General features: G+C 35.5%; 1 protein-coding gene across 2 annotated transcripts in view; it reads left to right on the forward strand.

Moving 5' to 3' along the window:
- The window catches only part of MOSPD2 (motile sperm domain containing 2), a 49,210-nt gene that overhangs the window by 23,052 nt on the left and 2,537 nt on the right, over positions 1 to 23,621 (forward strand). For both annotated transcript variants that reach the window (XM_054544348.2, XM_002831401.5), the window contains exons 5-14: positions 1,497 to 1,651; positions 5,048 to 5,108; positions 7,425 to 7,463; positions 13,258 to 13,382; positions 15,646 to 15,822; positions 16,666 to 16,778; positions 18,919 to 19,015; positions 20,061 to 20,157; positions 20,590 to 20,719; positions 23,081 to 23,183. In XM_054544348.2, the coding sequence (XP_054400323.1) occupies positions 1,497 to 1,651; positions 5,048 to 5,108; positions 7,425 to 7,463; positions 13,258 to 13,382; positions 15,646 to 15,822; positions 16,666 to 16,778; positions 18,919 to 19,015; positions 20,061 to 20,157; positions 20,590 to 20,719; positions 23,081 to 23,183 (1,097 nt within the window). The remainder of the gene's footprint in view (positions 1 to 1,496; positions 1,652 to 5,047; positions 5,109 to 7,424; positions 7,464 to 13,257; positions 13,383 to 15,645; positions 15,823 to 16,665; positions 16,779 to 18,918; positions 19,016 to 20,060; positions 20,158 to 20,589; positions 20,720 to 23,080; positions 23,184 to 23,621) is intronic.

Below are 23,621 nucleotides of genomic sequence, written 5' to 3' on the forward strand. Positions count from 1 at the left end.
AAAGTAGGCAATAAAGGCAAAAAATAAATGCTGCATCCTACAGCATAAACAAAGTTATTTAATTCAGAGTCATTATCTTCTTTTTAATCTGACTGTGATATTAAAACTCATCTTAGTATTTTTATGGAGAATTTTTTTGATAGTCGCTAAAGGTTGCTAAATAGGCCTTTTCCTTTTCGAGTCTCCCATAATCTCACTCTAGCTTTTTCTGAACTGTGTATTATAATGAAAGGAACAGTAACAATCATCTCTTTTGTTCCGGTGACTCCCCTGTTATACCTCTCTCCCACTTGCACCAAATCCAGCCTGGTTTTATACCAGGGATGCAACTTGGCAGGCACGTTCAAGCCCCATACTGAACAGATGTCCTGCACTCATCTTCACTCCTCCATAGCATGTGGTCTGTCTCTGTTTGAGCAATACTCTTTTTGCATTTTCCTCTTACTGCCACCTCCTCCTTTTCAACCTTTTTTTCTCATTTTTCTTCTTCCACCTGTCCCTTAAAGGTGTTTCCTAGGCTTTATTCCTTTCTTGCTTCTTTTACTTTACAGCTGATACAGTCTCCTTGGGTGATCAATCACGAGCATCTTGGCACTTTAGCTACCTCCCCCGGCACAGTATTGACCCCACACTATCCCCAGGCCACATGCGCATACCTAGCTACCCACTGACTGCTCCCACCTGTCAGCAGCCTTTAGCACAACACACTACTGAACATCCATGCCCGTCCACTTGCTCACTTTCTGTATTGCCCACCTCAGGCCCACTCATTGGCTCTTCCTCTAATATAGCTTCAATTTGGCTTTTTTTCCATACTTACCATACTACTTCCTCAATTCACTTTCTAACTACTACACCTTTGCCCCAGTCCCTTCCCAGGTCATAACCTGGTGGGTTTCCTTCTCTGCCTCCTCCACTCTACCTTCTGTGCTATTGCCTGAAAGGTGTTCTAAAATAGGAAAATCAAAGTGCCGTAGAGTTTCATTCACAGTCCTTCAAGTCCAGTTCTTTCTTATTTAGCTTCTCCTCTCACCACTCATCCCATTTCATCTTAGCTACCACCACCTGAACAGTTTACCGTGCTCCACACACATGCACGGCACTGGCTCATGCCTCCATCGCCCTGTGTCAATATCTTTCCTCTGGATGGAACACTTTTTCCAGTGCTCAACAAAAGCAATGACTTTCTTTTTTGTTAAGCACAATGCAGAGCACATTTAGATTATTATCAAATAGTGTTTGTTCACCTGTATTTTCTTTTCCCTCTTACAAGTGAAATTTGTTTATTTCCTAAGGGAAACAGTCTATCTCTCTGCTACTCTTCAATTTAAGGCTCCCAAGTGCAACTGTTTCTCATTGAAAATAAGAAAGAGATGTTTTTGATCTAAGAAATAAAATGAATTGTAAATGAAAAATGTCAAGGGAAAGGCAATATATATGTATAATAATATTATAATGCCATAAGTCCTGTTCTTATTTTTATCTTCTGCTTAAAGTCTGGATCAGGGTGAAGTATCATGTAAAAGACCAGAAAACCATATCGGACAAAAAGAAGCTCATAGCATTCTGGTTGGAACGTTATGCTAAGAGGGAAAATGGGAAACCTGTAACAGTGATGTTTGACCTGTCAGAAACTGGAATAAATAGCATTGTAAGCATTTTTCATTCATTCCAAATCAGTGTTTATCATGGCTTCCTCCCTTTCTCCTGTCCTTGCTGCCAACCACATATTGCTGTAAAATTGAGCTAACTAACTTATATTAGGGATTTATTTTTTCGCCTTGCAGTGTGAGTGTAGTCAAACATGGAATAGGGTTTGCAGGGAATTAAATTTGTTTCTGTATTTGGCGTTGAAACTGTCAATTTCCTAGAAATGTTCCTTGTCTGAGACACGGGATGGAGAGATAGCATGTCGAGGCTGGCAAGGTATGAATCGATGTGATAACTGTGAACTTTGATATCAAAGCTAATATCCTATAGCACCTGCCCTGGTGTGTGCCACATAGTGATATATTCAGGAAATATCAAGTAAGGTAATATACCATCTCGAATTTGTTATATTCATACCTTGTTTTACAGTTGCAAGATGTTCACGAGTTTTGCACATATAACACTTTGTGATTTTATTGAGTGTTTTTGTTTGCTTGTTTGGATTTGTTTTCTATCTGTTTGATTTGATTTGGTTAGCTTTGGAAACCAGTTTTCTTCAGGTGATTTTGCCAAGCTTGAATAAGTAAAACCTACCTGTCTTTAATTTGGGTCCTTGTGACCTTAGTGATACCTACAAACCCTTCAGCAGCAATTGAGATCACTCGGCACATTTATTCTAACTACTGTCTCTTATATTTAATCTGTGGCTGATTCTGATAGCAGTAATGTATTCACAAATGTGCTTAGGGCAGTGTTGAAATCTTTTTGGAATTCCATTTGGCAAATTATGTTAAGAACCTTAAAGTGTTTGTATTTATATTCTTTGCCTTGGAACCAACTTCTGGAAATCTATTCTAAAGAAATAATCCTGGGTACAGAAAAAGTATCATACATCAAAATATTTTCTCAGTGTCATTTAAAGTAATGAAAAATTAGAAAAAAGTATAAATGTTCAACATGATGAAATGGCAAATTATGGTATATCTAGTTGATGGAGTATACATATAGCTATGTAAAATGGTGTTTTTAAGGAATTTATGGTAATATTGGAGAGAACATTTTTTTCTGAGATGAAAAAAGCTGTATGATTATACATACTATAATATGTATGTATACTATACTATGGTAATACGTAGCCCAACAAAGGAAACTGTAGACATAACAAACACAAAACAAGCTAGAGAGAACTGCTAACAAGAGCTTTCTTGCGGTGGTAGGACCACAAATTTTTTTTCATGTTTCTATTTCTCTCTCTGTTTTTCAAGGATCCGTTGCCCTGGAGTTTTCCAACCTAGTTTCCATGTCAGTGGTTTTAAATTAGAGAGAGTAAATTATTTTATATCCAAAATCAAAATCAATTTGCCTAGATAAATAAATATTCCATAAAAATAAATCATGATTCTTTTATCCTTTGGATATGATAGTTTCCTAATTATTAACCCAGAATCATGAAGAATAAATGTTAATATTTTTGTTGCCAAGTGTAAGGACAGAGAATTGACTTGAACTGTTTTATTTTTTCAAGCTACTTATATCTCACCATCTTTAATTTGTAAATAAGGTGTATTTGCACTACTAAGTATTTAAGTCATTATTGTTTTAAAATACTTGAATCTTACTGAATAATTTATTTTCATAAATGACCCTTTCATGATTCACAAAGAATTTAAGTGAGCTTATAAAGATGTCACAAAGAATTTAGGTAAGCTTATAAATTTCAAGGCAAAAAATAAGAAAATCATTTGTTAGAGTTGGGACACCAGTTTGGCTCTAAGCTTTCAGCTGCCTGCCTGAAAGAAATGCAATCATTTAAAGTTATTCAGCGGCCATCCTTCACAACCAGTGTCTTAGAAGTATATCCATTCCTAATACTTGAACTAGAAAGTCTTTCATGGGTCCTCAAAACGACGTTTTACAAGATAATGAATAACAGCCTCGAAAACATCCTTATAGAATGCTGAGCAATAGGGTTGATGGAGCTATTTCTTGTAGTCCCCATTAATAGAATACACCAGTGACATCTTATCATATCCACTTGAATTAGCAGTAACTCACGATTTTACGAAGAAGGATATTCAATTAAATAAATGATAGAAACAAGAATGTTATACCAAGACTATTTAGACAGTCTCTGGGGGCCATAAATTATAAACTAGGTAACCAAATTTTTATATAACTGGTTCTTTTCAGCTATTTTCTTTGACTGTTACTTAACTACCAATTATGAAAACTCCATGCACAGTGGCTATAATGATTAGTTACAAAGGTATTATTATATATATATACCTTTGTATTTTATATATATACACACAAAGGTATATATATACCTTATACATATATTATTATGTATAATATATATTATATATATATATATACACACAAAGGTATTTTTTATATATATATATATGTATATATACACACACACAAAGGTATTATTATATATATACCCATAACAAATACTTAAGATAGTTAAGGACGCTTACTTTTAGTTTACTGCAATTAAAGATGCTGCAACTAACATTCCAGGGATGAATTTATAGACACTTATCTCTAGGAAAACCCACCTTTCTAGTAATTGTGATGGATTTCAGTTTGCTTGGTTGTATCTTTCATCCCACAGTCTTTATAAGATGGCCAATCAGAATTAGTGAATCAGTATGTGGCCATGGAGTGAAATGACCCATGGAAATAATAACCTTAATGACCTAATTTCCTGTTGCTGTGCTCAAAGCAGTAGAACCAACCAGATAGCTATGTTTGTAGTCTCCTAGAAATCAGAATCAGTGAACAACACTGGAATGTAAACTAAAAAACTAATTCTAGGTCTCTAAATAAAATGAAAAAAGCCAGAAATGGAGTAGATACAGCAGGCCAATGTGATTAGGTTAAGTATTGTGTTAAAAAAAGGTTGATAAAATATATTTCATTGACACTATTATGAGGTGTAAAAATTAGGATTAAAAAGCAAATATATGAGAATTTACATACATGTGTATTATTATCCCAAGTAGTCTGATTATAAACTGTATACTTGTTTCAATAATTCTTTAATTATTCAACAGATTTTTAGAATTTCTGTATGGAGATTGCTTTTAGATCCATTTTATGCCCTGTTGCCTTAGTAGCCTGAAGTATGTAAGTAGTTTGAGGTAATGTGAATAATTTTAAAACATCACTAAGCATCTGGTTTCTTCAAGTCAGTTTTAGGGCTGATTATTATAAATAGCTTAATGACCTAAAACCTTAATCCTTGAGAATATAGATATTTACATATGAGCTTACTTTTTAAAGAATTTAATAATTGTCTCATTTGTATTTAATAATTTATCACCTTTAGAAATGTGCAATTTTAAGTTCTCTAATGTGGACAGTCTTAAAGATTTAATCTTTATTTTAGGACATGGACTTTGTACGCTTTATCATCAACTGCTTTAAGGTTTATTACCCTAAATACCTCTGTAAGTAACTTACTCCTTTATAAAAATATAACATATTGAAACTGTAAACAATGTCTGAGAATTGTGGAGCCTTATGTTATTATAGACTTTCATACCTGAAACTTTGTTTTCTGATGAAGAATTTTAAATATGTTCATAGACATTATTCTAACACATACAGAGGAAAGTTTTTCATAAGTATTCATTGTCCTTCACAGTTAATTTTAAGAGTTTAAGTTCTAAACCATATATATGGCATCCTATAACACACACACCCACTCACACACATAGGTACATAAAAGCATACATTTATTTCAGAATTGTCTCATTTTTACTAATATTTCAATTTAGAAATTCATTTCAAATAGTATTTATTGTATGAAACTTCTTGCATACAAGAAGAGATAAGCAGTACTGATAAAGTGCACTGTATGATAAGCAATATTGATATATAAAGTATACTGTTGTTACCAATTGCTATTTAAAAATTGTCATTAAGAAAATACTTGACTAGAAGGTACTACATTTGAATCTGGCATTTGGAGTTTGTTTGTTTTTCATTGTGACTATTCCATTAATTACCTGAATGAAGAACTCCTAAACCTTATATAGTCCATTTTTTACTTGTTGAATTTGTATGATGGGTTCCCCCTAGGGAAGCCGAGATGCCAACTCACATAAACAGTCAAGTATATTTAACCCCAATGGTTTAAAAGTGAAAAGACAGAAGAGGCAACAGGGACGTCAGAAAATGGGAATTTACAGATCTGCCTGAGCGTACTCCTAGAAAACAGCAAATTGGGTCTTTTGGGACTCGTGACTCAGGTGACTTTAGCATAAAATCCCTAAATTATCTTAATTTGGCATATTAATTTTATTGTTAATGTGAAGTGAGGAATAGACAAAAAGCATAATGGATATCAAGAGTCATTGCCACCCCTAGCTCTATACTCTCATCTTTGCAGAGAGAATATTCATGAATATTTTTAGGTAAAAAGAATGATCAATAGTGTCCAATTTGGGGAACCTGTACTACCTTCAGTTCCTTATGGATTTTTCCTGTATCTGGCATGTACCCTGATTCCTTAAGGCCTCCTGAGCAGTGCCAGTCATTGGTCAGTAGGGAATCACTACCCCATAGTTTTAGTTTGTTGCTCTATGGACAAAATGAAAAAATATCCACTTGATCATTGAAATATCTAAAGGAGTTTGTGAAGAGCCACTTAACAATGGTATAAATATCATTATTACTTTGTAAAATACATCTGAGATTCTTTTGAGAGAACTATTAAAAAGTTAATAGATCTATATAAAGGTGAATTGTAATACTATTCATCTTAACTAGAGATTTTATATATATATACACACACACATATATATATATTCTACCTACATAATATAGTTTTGCTGACATTGAATTTCGTGGAATCTTAATTCATTATGCTTCAAAATCGTCATGAAGAATAACTATTATATCTTAAAATCTTGAGTCCACATTATTTTAAGCATATCCCAGACGAAGACTGAGGTATTAAGCACCAGGGTGCCTCTTTACAGATGCCTTTTTCCTTATATGTACTTTACTTGTCCTACATTAATGCAACAACTGTAAGAGGTTCTTTGCTGAGAGAAGAGTGAAATTACATTCTGATTCCTCTGGAATAGAGGAATGAATTGAATCTCAAAAATCTTTGCGGTTTCTGGTTCTTTCTCACAATTGTCTCAGTTGTTAATAGGGCTGTTTAGTATCTTCAGCTCAGTGTATAAATAATACTTATGTATACTTTGGAATTATTAGCTTCCTGGAGCTCATGATATAAAGTAGAAATAATTTTTGTTTCTGAAAATGTAGTGATGTATTAAAAGGGGAGGGGGCAACTGTGAGACTGGTTTAACAATAGAATCTCTAGAAAATTATAATTGAAACCATAAATTAGACCTGGAAATGATTTTAAAGTTCAGTGGCCTCAGCACTACTTTGACATGCCACATCCAAAGACTCCATTTAGCCACTTAACTGTTTTCTTTTGTACCTCCCTGCAAACAACAAAAGCAGTGAGTGACAAAAGAATAGGCTGTTTACCAGAGGACAGTGACAGTGCACTATTGATTTCCCACAAGTCTTCCTGCTGGGCTGGCACCTCACCATTGTGACATGCTAGTTCAGTTCCAGCACCACATGGAATACTATTCATGATACTATATACTTCACTGAATTAGAGCTCAGACAACAAGCTCAGTTTTTACTTAAATTTAGATGACCAGTTTTTTCTAGGCCAGTATGAGTGATATTATAGTTACTGATTCACATTCAATGAATTTTTTTTCATCTTTCAGCAAAAATAGTGATCTTTGATATGCCTTGGTTAATGAATGGTGAGTATATTTATACTTTCCTAAAACAAAATGTCTAATTTCCTTTACTTTGCCAATTTAGCCATATTTCTACAATTGTTTAAAATAATGTTTATATTGTCCTTTGCACGCACTCTTAAGAGACTGGAGCTAGAACACTCAAAGGCTATTCCTAAGCAAACAGGGCTAAAATTTTATACCCAGGATCTGGGGGCACCCATTAGTCTTCTTTAAAAACAGCCTTGCCAGGCATGGTGTTGCACGGCTATAGTCCTAGCTACTCAGGAGGCTGAGGCAGGAGGATCACTTGAGCCCATGAGTTTGAGGCCAGCCTGGGCAACATAATGATACCCATCTCTTAAAAAAAAAAAAATAACAACAGCCTCAAATACTCTAGTCAGAAGCCTCAATTTGTCATGCACAGATAAGGTATGTCACAGAACACAGGCCTTGTCTAGGTTTTCTCATGGGCTTCAGGTGTTGAGAAAGAAGGTGGAATCAGTCTGAAACTCACCCCAAATCACTGTAGTGACATGACCCTTTTGACAGTCATGATATATTTTTTGGTAAAATTTTTTTGAAAAAGCCGTTGATCGATAAACTGTCTTGACCAACTTTAAAATTACTGTAAATTGAATGTTATTTTCAGAATGTACATTCTCATTTGTGTTTGCAAAAGTCAGTTGTTACATAGAAAGCAATAGAGAAAATCAACAAATCCAAAATTTGGTTCTTTGAAAAATGCAACACAATTGACAAACCTTTAGCTAATAAAGAAGAAAAGGAAAGACTCAAAGTATTAAAATCTGTAATGAAAGAAGGGACATTACTATTGACCTTAAAGAAATAAAAAGGACTATAGGGAGATACTGTGAATAATTATATGCAAAGAAATTAGATAACCTACATGAAGTGAACAAATTCTTAGAAAGACACAAACTACTGAAACTAATTCAAGAAGAATCAGAATAGAAATATAAAAAAGGAAGTTGAATTAGTAATCAAAAAAAACTTCCCACGAAGAAAAGCCCAGGCCCAGATGGCTTCACTGGTAAATTATGTGAAATATTTAAAGAAGAATCAACATGAATCCTTCACAAATTCTTCCAAGAAATAGAAGAAGAGGGAATACTTTCCAACTTATTTTATGAGGCAAGTATAACCATAATACCAAACATCACAGGAAAAGAAAACTACAGACTGGTATTCCTTATGAAAATAGATGCAACAGCCCTCAACGAAGTACTAGCAAATTGAATCCAGCAGCGTATAAAAAGGATTATACACCATGACCAAGTGGGCTCAACATATGAAAATCAACTAATGTAATCTACCATATTAATATAATGAAGGGGAAAATGATGTGATCATCTCAAAAGACACAGAAAAAGCATTTGACAAAATCTAGTACCCTCTCATGATAAAAGTACTCAAACTAGCAACATAAGGTGCAAAGAGTTGAAACAACTGCCAAGTTAGACCACAGTAGTCCACACAAGACCACCCCCATTTCTGACACAAACTGCAAGTTCAGGAGGTGCTCAAAATTGCCCTTAGATTTGATAATTCTAGTGAAGGACTCTGAGAGCTCACTGAAAACTATTATACTCACAAGTGTGGTTTATTACCGGGAAAGAATTTAGATTAAGGTCAACCACGGAAAGTAAGGTGTAGGGCAGAGTCCAGGGAAGTACCAAATGTTGAGCATATTACTTCACTGGCATCAATGTGTGGCAATGTGCATGGAGTATGTCAACCTGGGAAGCTCACCCAAGCCTCAGTGTTCAGAGTTTTTATTGGAACTCCATTATGTAAGCATGATTGATTGCCCATGTGGTTGATCTTAGTCTTCAGTCTCCCCCAAGGTCTACTGATACTGTGCAACCCAAACCCCTACCCTGAATCACACTGTTGGTCTTTCTTCTATGGCCAGTTCCTACCCTAAGTCATATTGTCCCATTGTCACTCAAAGCCCCCAGACAAACAAAGACAATCCTATCAGGCAAGAAGATTATCTCTCAGAAGCTGAGGGCGAAGTGCAGACCTCTCTTTGGGTAAGGCTAATCCTTCACAGAAAATAACTTCCTCCACCTGTTTATAAAGGGCAGGTATGAAAAACCTGAATCTATGAAAACCCACAGCTAACATCTACTTAGCAGGGAAAGAATGGATGCTTTCCCCCTAAGATCAGGAACAAGACAACACTCTGCTCTTACCACTTCTATTAATAAAAGAAGTTCAAGACAAGGACACTGAAAATTACAAAACACCATTTTAGTACATTCAAGCCTTACATAAATAAAAGGACATGTTGTTCATGGATTGGAAGACTTAATACAGTCTTTCTTCAGTATCCATGGGAGACTGGTTCCAGAACCCCTCCCCCACCACCACCACAGACTCCAGAATCCTTGGATGCTCAAGTCCCTCATATAAAATGGTATAGTATTTGCGTGTAACTGACACACGTCTTCCTGTATACCTTCTTTTTTTTTTTTTTTGAGATGAGTCTCATTCTGTCACCTAGGCTGGAGTACATTAGCACAATCTCAGCTCACTGCATCCCCTGCCTCCCAGGTTCAAACAATTCTCCTGCCTCAGCCTCCCAAGTAGCTGGGACTACAGGCACCTACCACCACACCTGGCTAATTTTTATATTTTTGGTAGACACAGGGTTTCACCACATTGGCCAAGCTGGTCTAGTCTTGAACCTCAAGTGATCTGCCTGCCCCGCCCTCCCAAAGTGCTAGGATTACAGGCATAAGCCATCATACCTGGCCCCTCCTATATACTTTAAATCATCTTTAGATTATTTATTATACGTAACACAGTGTGAGTGCTATATAGTTGTTCTACTCTATTGTTTCTTATTTATATTTTTGTCGTATTGGTTTTATTTATTTTTTAATATTTTCAATTGTGGTTGGTCAATCAAAAATCCATGGATGTGAAACCTGTGGATATGGAGGGCCGACTGTATTGTTAAGAGGTCAACACTTCCCAAATTGATCTACTGATTCAGTGCAGTCCCTATCAAAAGCCCAGCTGCCTTTTTTGCAGAAATGGATATGTTTGTCCCAAAATTCATATGAAAATGCAAGAAACCCAAAGTAGTCAAATCTTGAAATAGAAACACAGAGTTGGAGGACTTAACACTTCCTGATTTCAAAATTTACTACAAAGCTACAGCAATCAAGACATTGGGCATGTATGGGCATAAGGATAAACGTATAGATCAGTGAAATTGAATTGAGGGTCCAGATATAAACCCTAATGTTTATTATGGTCAGTTGATTTTTTTTTTTTACAATGGTGCCAAGACTATTCAGTAGAGAAATAAGGCTTTTTAAATAAAAGGTGCTAGGACAACTGGGTATCCACATTCAAAGGAATGAAGTTGGACCCCACCTCACATCATATATAAAAATTAACTCAAAATGAATCAGAGACCTAAATGTAAGAGCTAAATCTCTTAGAAGAAACACAGGATTAAATCCTTGTGCTTGGATTGGGCAATGGTTTCTTAGATATGACAACAAAAGCACAAGCAACAAAATAAACAGATAACATTGGACTGCATTAAAATTGAAAACTTGTGCCTTTAAGGACACTACCAAGTAGGTGAAAAGACAATTCTCAGAATGGAAGAAATCATTTACAAACCATACATTTGATAAGGGAGTTATTCTAGAATGTATAAAGAACTCTTACAATGCAATGTTAAAAAGACAAGTGGCTGGGCATGGTGACTCACGCCTGTAATCCTAGCACTTTGGGAGGCCGAGGTGGGCAGATCACCTGAGGTCAGAAGTTGGAGACCAGCCTGGCTAACATGGTAAAACCCCATCTCTACTAAAAATAGAAAATTATCCAAGCGTGGTGGCACATGCCTGTAATCCCAGCTACTTGGGAAGCTGAGGCAGGAGAATCGCTTGAACCCGGGAGGCAGAGGTTGCAGTGAGCCAAGATAGTGCCATTGCACTCCAACCTGGGCAACAAGAGTAAAACTCTGTCTCAAAAAAAAAAAAAAAAAGTAACCCAATTAAACGAGTGAAATATTTGAATAGATGTTTTTCTAAAGAAGATAAACAAATGGGCAATAAGCACATAAAGAGATGCTGAGCATCAGTAGTCATTAGATAAATGCAAGTCAAAACCAAGTGAGGTGTGATTTCACACCTACTAGGGTGGCTAGAATCAAAAAGACATAATAACAGGTATTGGCAAGGATGTGGAGACATTGGAAGCCTCATACACTGCTGGTGAGAATGTTAAGATGGTCTGGCCACATCAGAAAACAGTTTGGTAGCTAAACATAGAATTACCATATGACCCAGAATTCCACTCCTTAGTATATGTCCAAGAGAAGTGACAACATATGTCTACAGAAAAACTTGTACACAAATGTTCATGGCAGCATTATTCATAATAACAAAAAGTGGAAACAGCCTAAATATTCATCAGTTGCTGAATGGATAAACAAATATTGCATATCTATAAAATGGACAATTATTCAGTCATAAAAGGGAATTAAGTACTGATACATGCTACATTATGAATGAAACTTGAAAACGTGCCAAGTGAACAAAGCCAGTAGAAAAAGCCATGTTGTATGGTTTCATTTATATAAAATGTCCAAAATAAGCAAATCCATGAAGACAGAAAATAGATTAGTAGTTGCTGAGGACTTGGAGAAGGAAGCATAAAGAGAGATTGCTATATGAAGGTTCTTTTTGGTGTGATGAAAATGTTCTAGATTAGATTGTGGTGGTGGTGGTGGTTGCACAATTCTGCGAATATACTAAAAACCATTGACTTGTATAAAGAGGGGATTTTATGGCGTGTAAATTGTATCTCAATAAAGTCATGAAAAATCAGATTTATCAAATTAAAGTAGCATAGTTTCAAACATGTCAACTCACATTTTAAATTGAAATTAATGAAAATTTAAATGTTATGTAAAAAACTTATAGTTAGCTAAAATAAAAAGATACTTCTCTGAACCATTTAATGTTTATCATACTGTTCTTATTTTCTGTTTTTTAATTGACAGTTTTGCAAATTTAATGCAGTATTTCTCTTTTAATTTCTTAAAAATGTACTTAGATTGTCACAGTGAAAATGAGGTTTAAAAATTAAGCATAAATAAGAAATGACATGACAGAACAAGATTGTAATTACCAAACAGCTGTGTTTGATAACAGAACAGTGCAGTTCCTGCCACTGCACTCCAGCCTGGGTGACAGAATGAGACTCTGTCTCAAAAAAAATTTAAAAACCAGTTTATTTTTGAGATTTTGTAAGTTTCCCACAATTATATAAACTGCAAGGCCTGAGATAGAGGCAGAGAAGTGTAGGGTTAGAAAGGAAGGCTGGATCCAGCTCACACTCATAATAAGAAGGGCTGTTTTTCAGATAGAGAGTTTATCAGAACCATAAGGTAAATGACTCTTTCCATACTATTGTGCAGTTATTTCCTGAATCATATTGCTGTTTGATTCAGTGTCTGGAAATGTAAATAGTTGGGATCATTGATGGATTTGTTCAGAGGCCAAAACCCTGATAAGTTTATTAATGAACATCAGGGTAATTTAATCTTCCTGAATCTTCATGGAACATTTGAAACCCATAAGGGAGAGCCACAATGTAAACGCCTACAGAAATTACAGAATGTTAATTAAGTACATCACATAAAGATAAATATTAACAGATTATAGCCCAAACTGATTTCAGAAGACCTGGGTTAGCATTTATGGTAAATTAATTGAGAATAGGAATGATGAGAATTTTAATGAAGTGACTGGTTTTTCTTCAGCTGCTTTCAAAATTGTGAAAACCTGGCTTGGTCCAGAAGCAGTGAGCTTGTTGAAGTTTACAAGCAAAAATGAAGTCCAGGACTATGTCAGTGTAGAATACCTGCCTCCCCACATGGGTGGAACTGTAAGTATAATATTTGAAACTTGTTTATAAAACAATACTGGATAATGGCACATTGGGCTGTATACTTTCCTCAAGGGAAAAAGAAAAGTAGTATCATAATATGCAAAGAAATATCACAGATACCCCCAAAATAGCAAGTAGTGTTACACACATTTTTGAAGTTTTAAAGTTGTTAATTTTTTATTTTTTAATAGGTAATATATTTATGTGGTTCTAAACTGAAGAGTATTCAGAAGAATAATGAGAAATAAGTCTTCAGTAAAAATATCACCTCCTACTTCTATTTCCAACCACCATATTCCCTCCCCAGCTGAATTTCTTGTATTAATTTGCAGGGATATGTATTACCCATATAAACAAGTATAGTATATAATTTTTTCTCCCTCTCATCTCTTCTAAAGTTAGTGTATTTATGTGCTAGTGTGCATCCTGCTTTTCTCTTCACAGCATGTCTTATTCCAAATCAATATGTAGCAGGCTCTCATACTCATTTATGGCTGCATAGTATTCTACTATCTAGACATAAGTTAGTGAATTTCCTCTTGATGTGTCTTTAGTGTGCTTCCAATTGTTTGCTGTTCAACAGTCTTTTTAGTTAAAAAGATACTATTAAGCATATACTATCCAGCTTTTTTTGAGCTGATTTTTACTACTTATAGAAAAACTGTACAACTTATGGACTTGGTACGCTTTGGGTTAACTTCATAATATTTCACTTACTTGATTTTTTTGCAAGCTATTTTTTATACTGCCTGCCTGGCAAAATTGTATTCAATCAGAACTAGCAAGAGGAATAGTTTTGATATGTCCTTCTGTTTATTGTCTTTGATTAGAAAAGACCTGAACAAATATTTTTAATTTGAAGTCTGCTTCTTTCTTATTCTAAGGCTTTGTATTTCACATTTTCACCTAGAAAAACCAAATACACTTCATTTCAGGTGCTATGCTTGATTTAAAATGTGATTTTATTTATTTTTAATAATTTGCTCATAAAATTGTTATATCTTAAATAATTATAATTAATATAATTCATAACATTTTAAATAATGTTAATTTTATGTATAGAAAAGGTTATTTTATTTCCCCTCTCTGTCCTTAGTGATATGTTTCTTCAGAATTACAGTCAAAATTTTAGTAGGACTACTATTTTTTAACATTAATTTTTAAGTTTTTTTTTCAAAAAGTAATACATATACATGATTTTTTAATAAAGTAAATACAATACCAGAGATTGAAAAGTATAACAGTACCATGAAAACTACATCTGCCTTCCCAGGTCCGTGCCCACTGCCACTCCCTAAAGGCAGTCACCATCAAGTTTTCTGTCCCTCTGGAGTTATCTATTACAGTTTTTTACACAATGGTCACATACCATATGTGTTGTCCAGTTGTACTTTTTTCATATCTTTTATTTTGCAGGTTACACCATATTGATTCACAGAGGTCTCTCTCATTTTTAAACCAAAATATTCCACTGTGTGGATGGATATAACATAATTTATTTAATCACTCCTCTTTTAAAGGGCTGCACTGATAGTTGTGTTCTAATTTTTTGCCATTACTAGTTTTGCTGCAGTGAATATCGTTGTAATAATTCTTAATATATGTGTGCAGCGAGAATGCATACAGAATAAACTCCTAGAAAAAAATCTGTGAGTAGTTTTTAATTTAGATAGCTGTTGCCAAATTTCCTCTAAAGAGATTGTGCCCATTTACCAATGTGTGAGAATTCTTGAACCACCTCCTTGCCAGCATCGCATATTCTCTTTTTTGTAATCATTGCCAGTCTCAGGTAAAAAATATTTCACTGTCATTTTAATTTGCATTTCTTTAATTATAAGTGATGTTGAAAACTTTCTTATGATTCAAAAGACAATTTTCATTCTTTTTCAGTGTATTCTGTATCCCTCTTCTGTATTGTTACAGAACTTATATAGTTCTTTAAAAATACACACACACACACACACACACACACACACACACACACACACATACACATTTAAAGCTTTTATCCATCTGAAATTCTTTTTGGTGTAGAGAGCGAGCTAAAGATCTAAGGTGATTCTGTATAGATGGCTAGCCAATTGTCCCACACCACTTATTGCTCTTTTTCTTTCTAGTTTGAAATGCTTTCTTTGTTTTAAATTTCATGATCTAATTAAGTCCGTTTTTTCTTGGCCAAAGTAATGAATTGTAAATCTACTAAGAGAGTTATTTCTCTACCCACCATTTAGTAGGCTCATGTGAAATTATTTTCTTGTAGGATCCTTTCAAGTATAGCTATCCACCACTAGTAGATGATGACTTCCAGACCCCATTGTGTGAGAATGGGCCTATTACCAGTGAGGATGAAACTTCAAGTAAAGAAGACATAGAAAGTGATGGCAAAGAAACATTGGAAACAATTTCTAATGAAGAACAAACACCTCTTCTTAAAAAGGTAGCTTTATAAATAAAATGAAACTGAATCACAAGATGTGGTCTATCCCCAATTCTGCCACTAGCCAGCTGTGTGATTTTGGGTAATTCACTTAACCTGCTACCCTTCCACATTTTTGTGTGTAAAAAGAAAGAGGAAGGATGGGATTAGCTGACCAGAAGCACCACTTTAGTGTATTTAAGTCTGATTCCAGGCCAGGGCCTGTGTCTTATACCTGTAATCGGAGCACTTTCTGAGGCTGAGGTGGAAGGATCGCTTGAGCACCGGAGTTTGAGACCAGCCCGAGCAACATAGGGAGGCCCTGTCTCTACAAAAAATAAAAAATTAGCCAGACGTGATAGTACACACCTGTCATCCCACCTACTCTGGAGGCTGAGTTGGGAAGATCGCTTGAGCCCAGGAGGTCAAGGCTGTAGTGAGCTGTGATTGTGCCACTGCACTCTGACCTGGGTGACAGAGTGAGACTTTGTCTCAAAATAAAATAAAGGCTGATTCCATGCTTTTGTATAAAGACTAGCAAAACACATCTAGAAGTAATTGTTTTATCTAAAATTTTTTTATTTGTCTAAAAGTAATTAATTTAAAACTTTACTTTGATTTAGTTCCTTTCTCTAATTTTTAAAAGAGCACTTTGTAGTTGTCACTCTTTTTACAAGTAATCAGGAACTTGATAGATGGATAAATACAATGTTATAATTTAGAAAAATTTAAAGACTCTTAAGGGAATGACCATATTGTATTTTCTAGAGTAACCTATGTTATGTATAATAGTAGGCACTAAAATAGATGTTAATGGTCATGTTAATATATGCTAAATAGTTATCCTTTTTTTTTTGTCTTTAGATTAACCCAACCGAATCTACTTCCAAAGCAGAAGAAAATGAAAAAGTTGATTCAAAAATGAGAGCTTTCAAGAAACCATTGAGTGTATTTAAAGGCCCCTTACTACACATCAGGTAATCATCAAAGATTTTATCAGCTATAATTTTATAACGTATCTTGATCACCTTGAGGGAGCCACAAAATTAAGAAAACTTCTATTTGGTTTTTGAAACTGTAGAAATATAAAACCAAGAGTTATCTGAAGACTTACCTTGGTTTGCAGACATAGTGGATATTTTTAGCTACCTTGCTTTCTTTTATTATGTTGAGTGTCTTTAAAAGGCTCTCATCACACATCAGATAATAAAACTAAATATTTATATATTAATAAATCTGAATGGCATGTATTTTCCTCACATTACTGATACTATTAGACTTGCCCAAGTTCAGGAATGCCAGAAATGACACTAAAGTAAGGATTTGTTGATTTTACTTTCCAGAAGCCAAAGATGAACTAGAAAAATAGGTTTGTGACTAAAGCCAAACTTCAGGACATCTCTATTTTTCTGCTAGGTTATTTGATTCAAAAGATTCCAGGTTGTTTCTTTCAGCATTGTATAAAGACCTTTTTCTCACTGATGATGTTTTTGGTTGGTAAATGTATTTTGCCTTACGTTAAATTGCTACACCAACTTTATGATCTTATGTAGCATTTTCTGTCCCTTTACTTGAAACCTTTCTGTATAGCTATGTTTTATGTATATCTCTTATGAACAATATAGCCAGACTTTTAAAAAATCTAATCTGACATTCTCTAATTGATAATATTAGCTTGTTGACATATATTTTGATTACTGTTATATTTGGATTTATCTCCGCCATCTATATGTATGAAAGACAGCAAGCAATAGAGACATAGATGCGCATGCATTTTCTGTTTTTCATGGTTTTTCTTTCCCATTTTCCCCCTTTGGAGTTTATCTTTTTTGTTTGTTTACTTGTTCCCATTTTTCTCTCTACTTATTTGGAAGTTACACATTCTGTTTTCACTGTAAACCTGTCACATCATAGGTCCTTGCCTGTAATTGTAGAGGTATGACAGGAAAAGCAGGCTAGGGAGAAAGCCAGACAGCTTTTCAGCTGCACATCGGGCTCTGCTCCTCCCTTCCTCCGCCCCCGATGAAGTCCCAGAGCTGCTCCTACACAGACACAAAGACCTAACCAACCTCTGTCTTCCTGGAGCTGCTCACAGTTGTTGTGCTGGTTACTAAGAACAATGAGATCCATAACCTTGTGGTTTTCTATGACTTACTTATGATTGGGCTCTAGAAGAAAGCCAGCAACCATGCAAATTTACCACCTTGTCCAAAACTAGGCACAGCCCTTTTGGGAGAGCTCATTCTTAAAAACATGTGTTAGTTAGATTAAAAAACACCCCCAAGGTACAGACATTCCTGATATAAAATTAACCTATTTAAAGATGTATCTCAAAATCAAGGGCTCGCTGAAAATTCACTTTAGTTAAATTATTCACCTTTTTATATAAAACAAAAACACTATTCTTCCCATTGTTTTGAGCCACCTGATACAATTTGGCTAATGTAACTAAACTACACAAACTGCTTGAATCTTTTAAATTTTTTTTTAGGTCATAGGCATTACAATGGAAAGTAATAGTAAAATTTAAATATTGAAGCTCACTGATTTTACTATTTGATTAGTTCTTCCTACAGCTCCCATCCCAAACTTACTTTTATGTGTACTTTTCTCCTTCCCTATTACTTAGAAAAGCTGCTACATAGTGAGAAATTATTCTGTTAAATACATTCTTAATCATCTTTCTTTTTAAGTTATGCTCTTTTCTGTTGGTGTATAGAAATATGCGTCATTCTAATTATTTGTAATTAGGTAAAGTTGAAGCAGCAATATCTTCTTTGCTTTATTATCTATAACCTTCCAAATAGTTTAAATAAGTGCACCTTAAGATAATGCTGATTATAGGATTAATCAGAGCCTTCATAATTCTCTCTTCTGTTCTTCCTGGTTTGCTTTTGATCTTGGGGAAAACCGTAGGACTTTTTAAATAGTGTGCATTGAATCAGTAAGATTAAAATACAAAATTGTATTAGGTAATTGTTTTGTAAGTCTTTTTTGGTGAAATGTCTTTATACAAATGAGCATAAGATATTAACTAAATATTTTTCTTCAACCTAATGATTAGATTATCATTTATTCTGATTATTACAAATGTCTTATGTTTTTGTCACTCCCTAGCCCAGCAGAAGAACTGTACTTTGGAAGTACAGAATCCGGAGAGAAGAAAACCTTAATAGTGTTGACAAATGTAACTAAAAATATAGTGGCATTTAAGGTAAATATCTCAAAGATACAATAAATTAGGTTTGAGAATTTGACATGGGAAGTGATTTTAGACATATTCTAATTGAAAGATTGAAAATTTTGAACTTGTACAGTGTTTTTATTTATGACAATTTTTAGGCATGTTGTACTACCTTCTGCTTCTAACCAAGTGGCATAGCTTTATCAAAAAATTTTCCCTGAGGTCTGTATCTGAATCTTTTACGTGCAGTAATAGGTTAATGTCTAAGTTAATACAAGGGTTTAATGTTTGTTGTAAATAACAACCCAAGAAAAATTACTCTTTACTATGTGAATAATTTAATTTATAATAACAGTGAAACATAAAACTATAAAATTGATAGTGCATTTTCCCCAAGTGTGGTATATTCTGGAGTGTAGTTTATATCGGTTATTAACCTGATACTGAGCATTAAGTGTAACAAGACTAAGTCCGGCACTACCCCATATTATAGGTTTTCCTGCCTTAAATCTTCTATTTAATTTAGATGTAACTACCAGGATGTTCCTGATGGGCTTTGATTATCTACTGTTTTTTAATTTCTGAACACCATTGTATTAATAACATGCAATCTAATGTGCATTCTGTTTTTGTGAATTTATGTCATTAAATTCAGGTAATTAACAGGATAAATATTTAACAGATGGATTGTTTTATTTAAGAGGGAGTCTGAATGACAGTTTGACTTATATGTTTTTAGATAGGTCGAGATGCTTTTTTCCTGTTAGTGGGGAAAAAATACCTTCTATGCATAACCATCAATGTTACTTTGTAAACTCTTTGTTCATTAATTATTCACTGCTAATTTTTTTTTTTAGGGAGATATACCTAATGTTAAATGACAAGTTAATGGGTGCAGCACACCAACATGACACATGTATACATATGTAACAAACCTGCACATTGTGCGCATGTACCCTAAAACTTAAAGTATAATAAAAATAAAAATAAAAAAAATTTTTTTAAAGTCATTCTTAAGCCATTTCCCCCCAGAAAAGCATAAAGGTTGTTATGTGACTACTGTGTTTATAAATAGGTGAGAACAACGGCTCCAGAAAAATACAGAGTCAAGCCAAGCAATAGCAGCTGTGACCCGGGTGCATCAGTGGATATAGTTGTGTCTCCCCATGGGGGTGAGTTGTCACTTAGTAGCCACAGCAGGTGTTGGGTATGGTGGGGGGAAGGGGACCTGGACCTTGGCTCTGAGTCAGCAGAAATGTCGGGCTAGAATCTAGAAATTAGCAGAGTAACACAAGTCACCTCACCTCACTGTAGACATCTGTTTTCCCACATGTGAAATGGGATAGTCAAAGAGGTCTCTAAAGCCCTTTCCAGCATTAAAATGTAATTGTTTCTAACAAGTAAAATTGTTTAAACTGACACCAATTGAAATTGAATTTCAAAGGAGAAATTCCTCACTTTTAGAACTTTTTCCTTTTTAAAGATAATTCCATTTTCTTCTTTTTCCTTAATGTTGAGTTCCAGAATAATGCTTTAAACCACATGCATATCCAACCCCTTTGAAGGTTCCTGTTTATATGCTGAATTACCCTTTTGGAATGCAGGTTTAACAGTCTCTGCCCAAGACCGTTTTCTGATAATGGCTGCAGAAATGGAACAGTCATCTGGCACAGGCCCAGCAGAATTAACTCAGTTTTGGAAAGAAGTTCCCAGAAACAAAGTGATGGAACATAGGTAAGCTTTTTCCTCACATTCTTCTCAAATGTAGTGGGAAGAATCAGAAAGAGAAAAGTGCCTCCATGGACCAGGTGGCCTCCCTTTCTTCTTGCATCTGCTGGGTGCCCTGCAAGCCTCTGGGGATGCCCAGATGAAAGAGACCTGGTGTTGCTCAAGGAGGTCACTGATAGCAGAAACTCATTTGCAGGCCAGTGCAAGAGTCTGGATCTGTCCAGATCATAAACACAGATTGTCTCAGCAGTTCTCCCTGTAGGAACGCTTACCTTACATACTAGAATGTTTTTTGCAGCATTGTTTGTAATAGTGAAAAACTGGAAAGAAAGAATCTAAATGGTAACCAGTAAAGCAATAGTGAGATACATTTGAGTATATCCACACTAAAGCGTGCTGCAACCACTCAAAAAGGTACAGTCAGTCTATTTGTTCTGACGTGGAAAGACATCTGTGATATATTTTAGAAAACAAATCTAGTGAGAAAAATTGGTTATGGACATTATCCTATTTAAGAGGGGGAAAAACTTGCATATATAGATATATACATGTATGTGCATATATATAGATGTATCAGGTTGTGACAAATTTCTTGAAAAGATATGTAGAAAAGGAGAATAGAAGAGGCTGTATTGTAGTTTTATTTTGCTTTTTTTAAATTGGAATTATGGTTTATTGGAGTGCTCCCATTTTTCCCCCCAGGGGACATTTGTCAATGTCTGGAGACAATTTTGGTTGTCACAACTGGGGGATGGGGTACAATGGGCATCTAATGGGGGCAGCATAGGGATGCTGCTAAACCACTAGCAGTACACAGGACAGCCCCATCCCCCAAAAATGATCTGGCCCCAAATGTCCGTAGTGCCGAGGTTAAGAAATCCTGCTTTATAGGGTAGTTAAGGATGGCCACTCCAATGACATTAGAGTAGGCCCTGAAGGAAATGAGAGAGCAAGCCACATAGATAACTGGACAGAGACCTTTCCAGACAGAACAACAAATGCAAAAGGAGTGTTCTTGGCCTTTGGGAGGAACAACAAGGAAGTCACTGTCTCTTGACTCCAGTAAGGGAGGAGCATGGTGAGAGATGGGGACAGCGATAGTAGGATATCAGATCGTCCCTATGGAGAGGACTTCCGAGTGAGAGGAAAAACTATTAGTCGGCACTAAGCAGAGCCATGAGGTGATCCGGGCTTATTTTTTTAAAGGATTATTCTGGGTACTGTATAGAAACTAGACAGTGGGCAGTGATACCAAGTTCACACTAAAGTGGAATTTGCTGTATGCCAGCACTGTTCTAGATGCTTTAGACATATTGATTCATTCCGTCATGAAGACAGCCCTGTGAGGGAGGAAGGCGTTTTTCCTGCTTTATAGAGGAGAAGCTGGGAAACCTGATAATGGCTATGGTTGAATGAAATCTTCAGGGCCAGGCACAGTGGCTCACACCTGTAATCCTAATACTTTCAGAGGCTGAGGTGGGAGGACTGCTTGAGCTCAGGAGTCCAAGACCAGCCTGGGCAACATAGGGAAACCTCCTCTCTACAAAAAATCAAAAGCTTAGCTGATAGATCATGAAAATAGATTATGAACAGTGAACTTCCTGAGAAGGCTGAAAGTGTGTGGGGGACCAAAACAGGGGAGATTAGCCTTAGTCCAGAGGAGGGAGACGCAGATGGAGGTCAGCAGCCTGCCTTGTTTTTACATGTAATATTTGAATTTTCAAATTGTATTACAGGAGGGCCTACTTTCTGTTTTTATCAAGAGTTTTTCTTTTGTTCAAAGACGTGGTTATGGGAATATTTTGAAAGGGTAAGAAACACTGGTATAAAAGGTGTTGTAGATTAATTTGAAGTTCTTATGAAACAGTCCCTCAAAATGAAGGGTTATTTTTGGTTTTGTTATGTTCGAGTTGCTTTGTTTTCTTTGTTTTTTGCTTCACCAATTACTGATGGCTTGCTTTTCTATAACTGCGAGATCACTGTTCTCCTGCAGAAAGTGGGAGGGAGGCTTGGTGGTAGGGTACTGAAGCTCAAGGAAAGTACCTTTCTCCTATCTAGAAAGGGTGATTTCCTTCAAATCATAAGATATTTGGATGAATTCTACTGAATACCATATAAAAACTTTCATTTGAATTTTACTGAATGGTGTCTGCAATATGTTGTGTTCCTTATACGTGCATTAATTAGTGAAGCTGGAAGATACATATACACAGAGCAGCTGTCTTAGGTGAGCCTGGGGAAGACGAATGAGGACTTTTACCTCTGTTACATAGACTTCTGTGTTTAACTGTTTTCATTTTATATTTTACTTTTATAAGAAAATTCATTAACTTTTTAAGAAGTTATGTTTTCTTTGGATTTTAATAGGTTAAGATGCCATACTGTTGAAAGCAGTAAACCAAACACTCTTACGTTAAAAGACAATGCTTTCAACATGTCAGATAAAACCAGTGAAGATATATGTCTACAAGTAAGTATACTTTCTTCCTCCCCAAACGAAGTTGTTAATGCTGATCAGCATTAGAAATTCCTTTTTTTCTCACGGACATAAGGAAAAACATTTGGCATAGACACGACAGAAATACTGTTCTTTGTGAAGAGATGCCAAATCAGAAATGGTAAGCAGGCCAGGTGTGGTGCTGCCTGTAATCCCAGCACTTTGGGAGGCCGAGGCAGGAGGATCACTTGAGCCCAGGAGTTTGAGGCCAGTCTGGGCAATATAGCGAGACCCTGTCTGTACAAAGAAATTAAAAATTAGCCAGGTGTGGTGGCACACATCTGTAGTCCCAGCTGAGGCAGGAGGATTGCTTGAGCCTGGGAGGTCAAGGCTGCAGTGAGCCATGATCATGCCACTGCACTCCAGCCTGGGTAATAGAACAAGACCATTTCTCAGTAAAAAAAGAAAAGA

Source organism: Pongo abelii, chromosome X (genome assembly GCF_028885655.2).
Source record: "Pongo abelii isolate AG06213 chromosome X, NHGRI_mPonAbe1-v2.0_pri, whole genome shotgun sequence".
In the NCBI taxonomy this organism is placed as follows: Eukaryota; Metazoa; Chordata; class Mammalia; order Primates; family Hominidae; genus Pongo; species Pongo abelii.